The sequence below is a fragment of the Bos javanicus genome, chromosome 4 (assembly GCF_032452875.1).
Source record: "Bos javanicus breed banteng chromosome 4, ARS-OSU_banteng_1.0, whole genome shotgun sequence".
Lineage (NCBI taxonomy): Eukaryota > Metazoa > Chordata > Mammalia > Artiodactyla > Bovidae > Bos > Bos javanicus.
The window spans coordinates 25548246-25553600 of record NC_083871.1 but is presented as its reverse complement, the minus strand read 5'-3'; the positions used below and the strand labels follow the sequence as shown (position 1 = coordinate 25553600).

Sequence of the window (5355 nt, the reverse complement as noted above, 5' to 3'; positions counted from 1 at the left end):
AAAAGAAAAAAAGGTGGTTTGTATCTTGACAAACGAGAAATGTTTAACTAATTAGGTGCTTCATTCGAGCCCTACAATATTTAAACTCCTGAATTCCTCCTATTATCTGGGGTGAGGCCCCTCCCTACTACAAATACAAAACAACTGTGGGAATGCAAATGTCTTCAAATGAACAGCAGTGTATTTTCATTTAAATGAAACCCGAATGTGAACTAGATTTAGGAAAGGAAATGGCAGAGAGAGAGAAGAGAGAGAGCGAGAGGGGCTGTAGTTGCTATAGAATGCGCCTGGCTGCTTCAGCTCTCAGACAACTGATGAAGTCCAACTCTGAAATTTCAGGCAATTTGGATACCAGGCTCCTCCTTTTCTGTAGTCTTCTCTTCCATTGGTAAAATTCTTTCGCAGGGTCATGTAGGGATCCCACCCCTTCTCCGTGTTTTCACTCTGTAGCGCTACACAACTTTACACCTGAATGAACGCCAAACCTCAGTGGATATATAAAGGGAACCTTGAGGAGGAATTTCACAGTTACAGTGCAGAAGCAGAGGGAAAGGAATTAACCAGCTCTCCAGCCAAGCAAATCCTCCACTCACCATGCTTCCTCCTGCCATTCATTTCTCTCTCATTCCCCTTGCATGCATCCTAATGAAAAGCTGTTTGGCTTTTAAAAATGATGCCACAGAAATCCTTTATTCACATGTGGTTAAACCTGTTCCAGCACACCCTAGCAGCAACAGCACAATGAATCAAGCCAGAAATGGAGGCAGGCATTTCAGTAACGCTGGACTGGATCGGAACAGTAAGTGTGTTTTACTTGCATGAATTTGGTGTTCTTATTTGGTAGCATTAACTCACATTCCTGTCGAATTATTTCATTGCTAACTAACCTGAACCATACATGTTTTGCTAAACAATCTGGGAGCAATCCGCTGCATGTGTAGACTGGCATTCTTCCCTACAAAGTTAACATAACTAAAACAGTGATTTGATAATGTAGGCACAGGCTTTGGTTTTCCAACATTCCAAGAGAAAATGTTTCCAGGAATTAAAGTGTTGCTTCTTTGAAATGCAGAATGAGATTTTTTTTTTTCATGAAGTGTTGTTCTAGATAGCTTAAATTCAGGTTGTGTTCTGTTTATTTCAAAACCTGTGCAGTTCTGATAGAGTCTATAAAGGTAAATAACCAAAGCACACATGGGAAATCACAAGGGGGGGAAAAAGAAGCTTTCTGAGGGGGAAAAAAAAGGCTCACACCAATTTCTAAAAAATATCTAGTGAAATAAGTGAAGTTTGGAGATGGTCTTTGAGAAAGAGGGATGAAACTAAACATTGGAGAATCATATTTTTCTGAAATAACTTCTTATTCACCGGATCAAAATGTAGGTTATTGTAGATTTCTGTGAAAGACCAGGGAAACTTTTATGAGTTTGGAGATTTAAAATAATGACAATACAATAATACTTTGTATAAAAACTGTTTTTCTTTCTTTCTGTTTGCTTAATCGACATACTTGTTGACCACTAGTTGGAGGGATTCAAATGTCTTTTCCTAACTTTTGCTTCACTCCTTTCACATGCTAGTAATTGGACTTTAAGAGAGAAACAGAGAAAGAGTTCACAAGAAATCTTCCCTTCAACTCCATTCAAGTGCTGAAAAGAGTTTCAACCTTTGAAAAACCAAAGCAAATATGACTGTTTATGTCTTTCTAAGAAAAGCACGGTGTTTTTTAAGTTACATGAAGATGTTTGCTTTTACATATACAAGAACTATCTGATTATTTAAGATTACCAAGCAAGGCGGTGGGTATTCATTGTCAATGAACTGTCACTGCAAAAATGCCAAATTTCTATATACACAGGAACAAAAAGCTAGGCAGGTCAAAATCCTCTCGGCTGTTTCCAGGTGCATTCTTAAGGCAGCTGCAGGAAGGTGAGCTGGAGTCAGAATTAGACAGGCAGAGTATGCTGACTGGCCAGCTAGGTTACACTTTAATTTCAATCTCACACTCCATATCCGTACAGATGTGTACGTATAATTATATGTATAAACATATAATTACATTTTCCCACAACTATCACATCCCTTTAGACTATATCTTTTACCTCATAAGTTCTAGGGGCACAGTGCTAAAGTAACACTCCTAATTCAATATCTACTTCATATTAGCTTTCAATATCTTATGCGAGACCACTTCAATGTCCCTTATAATCTTTATTTTTTTTAATCTCAGCAGTCTGTACTTTGAAATATATATATATATATATATTTCTGGTTAACAAGGCTGGATTTTTTCCCCAAGCAAATGACAGACAATTCTCCTCAATTTGAGATAACAAAGCAATGGAAAAGAAAACCCAAACATTTAAGACTAATTTTTGCTTTAATTACCTAAGGCATGGAACAAGAAACAATCTATTAGAGAACATACTTATCAAATTCAAATGACTAAACAAAGTTTGCCATGACCAATATTCAGGAAACAAACACTGCGGTTCCTTTTGCAGTTGTAAATCAAACATGTTAGGCATTTTTCTGCCATAAAATTCATGGAAATGTAGCCAAGTTGTTATGGCAACCATACGTTCCTGATTTAGGAGCTTTTATATTCCTTAAATGTTGAGTTGTAGTGACATTTTGCATTTCAAGCATTTTAATATTTGTGTTTTTAAAAGATAGTTTGGGAATTTATGTTTAAAGTGTAGTTATTAAGTTTGAGATGCAAAAATGTCAGACATTGTACACATATGTATATATGATTCTCTGCAGCTGAATTTTTTAATTGAAACAAAATATTATGGATTTCATTGTACACAATATTCAAATTCTTTCCACATTTTTTCAGTAGATTTTTTTGAAATACCTAATTAAAAGCACTTGTAGACATTAACTAATAGACCTGTGAGTGAAGAACATGAACATATACTGCCTGTTAGCTCATTAAAGAATGAATATTCATACATAAAACTTAGAACTGCTTAATACTTATCAGGGGAGTAAAACTAAGAAAATGGGATTTTCAAATACTCCAGTAAGCAATTAGCTAATGTTACACATGAAAAAACAAATCAGGCTCAGTTTATTTTATCCCATAACTGATAATTTTCATGCAAGCTTTCTCTATAACCATCCAGGTGGATTTTTGCATTGTGAGAACAAAATAAGAGTTCACTTCCTATTGGCGAATTTGCTATCATTTGGACATTATTTTTTGCCAATGCAGATTACTTTTCTTTTTGAGTGTTTGCCTGTGCCTCTCATGCATATATATATATATATATTTTTTTTTTTTTTCCTGCTTCCTGCAGCTCGAGTTCAAGTAGGCTGCCGAGAACTGCGTTCCACCAAATACATCTCAGACGGCCAGTGCACCAGCATCAGCCCTCTGAAAGAGCTGGTGTGTGCTGGCGAGTGCTTGCCCCTGCCTGTGCTGCCTAACTGGATCGGAGGGGGCTACGGAACAAAGTACTGGAGCCGGAGGAGCTCCCAGGAGTGGAGGTGTGTCAATGACAAAACGCGTACCCAGAGAATCCAGCTGCAGTGCCAGGACGGCAGCACGCGCACCTACAAAATAACCGTGGTCACCGCCTGCAAGTGCAAGAGGTACACGCGGCAGCACAACGAGTCCAGTCACAACTTCGAGAGCCTGTCGCCTGCCAAGCCAGCCCAGCATCAGCGAGAGCGCAAGAGAGCTGGCAAACCCAGCAAGCACAGCATGAGTTAGAATCCAGACCTCCAAACTGGACTGACTAGGAACCATCTACTTTACAGATTTGATTGCTTGGACGACTCGAGCCTGCCACTGCTATTTTCTTACTTGAAAATATATGCTTTCTGCTTTGATCAAACTCAGCCAGCTGTCCTGAGTATCAGGAGCTTCTTGGGAGATAGATTTTTCAAGTTTTTCAAGATGTATGAGCATCCATGGATGCGATTTGCCTTTAAATTCCACGCATCCTGTATTATTAATTCCCCATGGTTCTTGAAAGACGGGTGATACTATACCCATCACTGAATCTTTTTAACATGGAAAAGGGCTTCTCAGTAACCCTTCATTTCCCAAACCATCCTCTCCACCCCACACCCAACAAAACTTCTTTGAAATTGAAAATTTTTTTAAAAAGTTGTTGCCATGAATCTTCAGGTTAACAGTTCAGAAGGGTGTTTTTTTGGTAATCTTCATGGGAACAGTTTAGCTGCCAAGAGTGATCTCCTTTTGAAAGAGTGAAAGAGCTTGTGACATTTCACTTCAAAAATAAGCCCTGTAGCTTTTTACAGTCTCATAGTATGAAATTATACCCTGCATGCTGACCCTTGCTTGGAATGGAATGCCAGAAATGCATGGCAGCAGCTAATAAGTAAAGCTGATTAACTATTTATTTGTCAATGTTATTATTTAATGAGCTTTCACAAGTGATTGTTTTCAAAATGTTAATTTTTTATGTTTCGAAGTTTTTTCATGTACCTAAATATTTTCCTGTATAATTTGTGGTTGATCTAGAAGTATGACAATACATACTGTAGATATGTAAAATAAATATTTTAGTCTCCTTGTTACATATATGTTTCATCATGAACTTTGTCAATAGTACAGATCTTTAAAAATCAATAAGATGCTTTGTAAAGATGAAATAGGTAACAGTTTCCGATTTAATCTGTGCAATCAGAAGGTGACTAGACCTTCAATGAGTTTCTTTTAACAAAAATAAACACGGCTAAATGTTGTTGTCTTTGCCTTGAACATGTATAAAATGGTACAGAATAAGCACACAAACTACAGAAGAAGCACATCAGAATCATTAGTTTTTAAAAATATAAGGCACATTCAAGTTTTGATAGAAAAATCTACAGTAAGAAGAGAGAGAGAGGGAGACCATCTAGTTGGTAAATAAGATGCTTGAAAAAGTTGGATGACAACCCAGCAGTGAGTTGTAAGAAGAATATCATATTTATATATACCTGTGGATGCCAAATCTGCTGCCCATTATAATCACCTGGGGGAGATAGTACGCAACCCAGTAACCAGGCTGCCATCCAAATTACATCAAAGTTTCTGAACCTGGGACTCAGATATTAGCAGTTTTTAAAGTTTTTCAGGTTATTCTAATATGCAGTTAAGTCTGAGAAAGGAATTGTGAAAACAATCACTGCCATATGTTGGGAAACTGACTACTCTTGCATGGTCCTCAAACCAAAAACTAAAATGAAAGAAAACAGCAAAGAAAACAAAAACAAGTTTTTCGGTGTTTTCAAGTTTGACACGTTTATTAACCAACGTGATCAGTCTTGAACAAGATTATACAGTTAACTCACTGATTTGTCAATTTAATCATTGATTCCATCACCCTAAGTGAAGAA

The 5355-nt window shown here is 37.2% G+C and overlaps 1 protein-coding gene across 1 annotated transcript; it reads left to right on the top strand.

Annotated features, from left to right (window-relative positions):
* The first annotated feature begins 418 nt into the window (after positions 1-418).
* On the top strand, positions 419-4721 carry SOSTDC1 (sclerostin domain containing 1). The gene is made up of 2 exons (XM_061413618.1): positions 419-799; positions 3306-4721. Exons 1-2 carry the CDS (start codon positions 595-597, stop codon positions 3719-3721), a joined length of 621 nt encoding a protein of 206 aa, XP_061269602.1. The 5' UTR covers positions 419-594; the 3' UTR covers positions 3722-4721.
* The last annotated feature ends 634 nt before the right edge of the window (positions 4722-5355 follow it).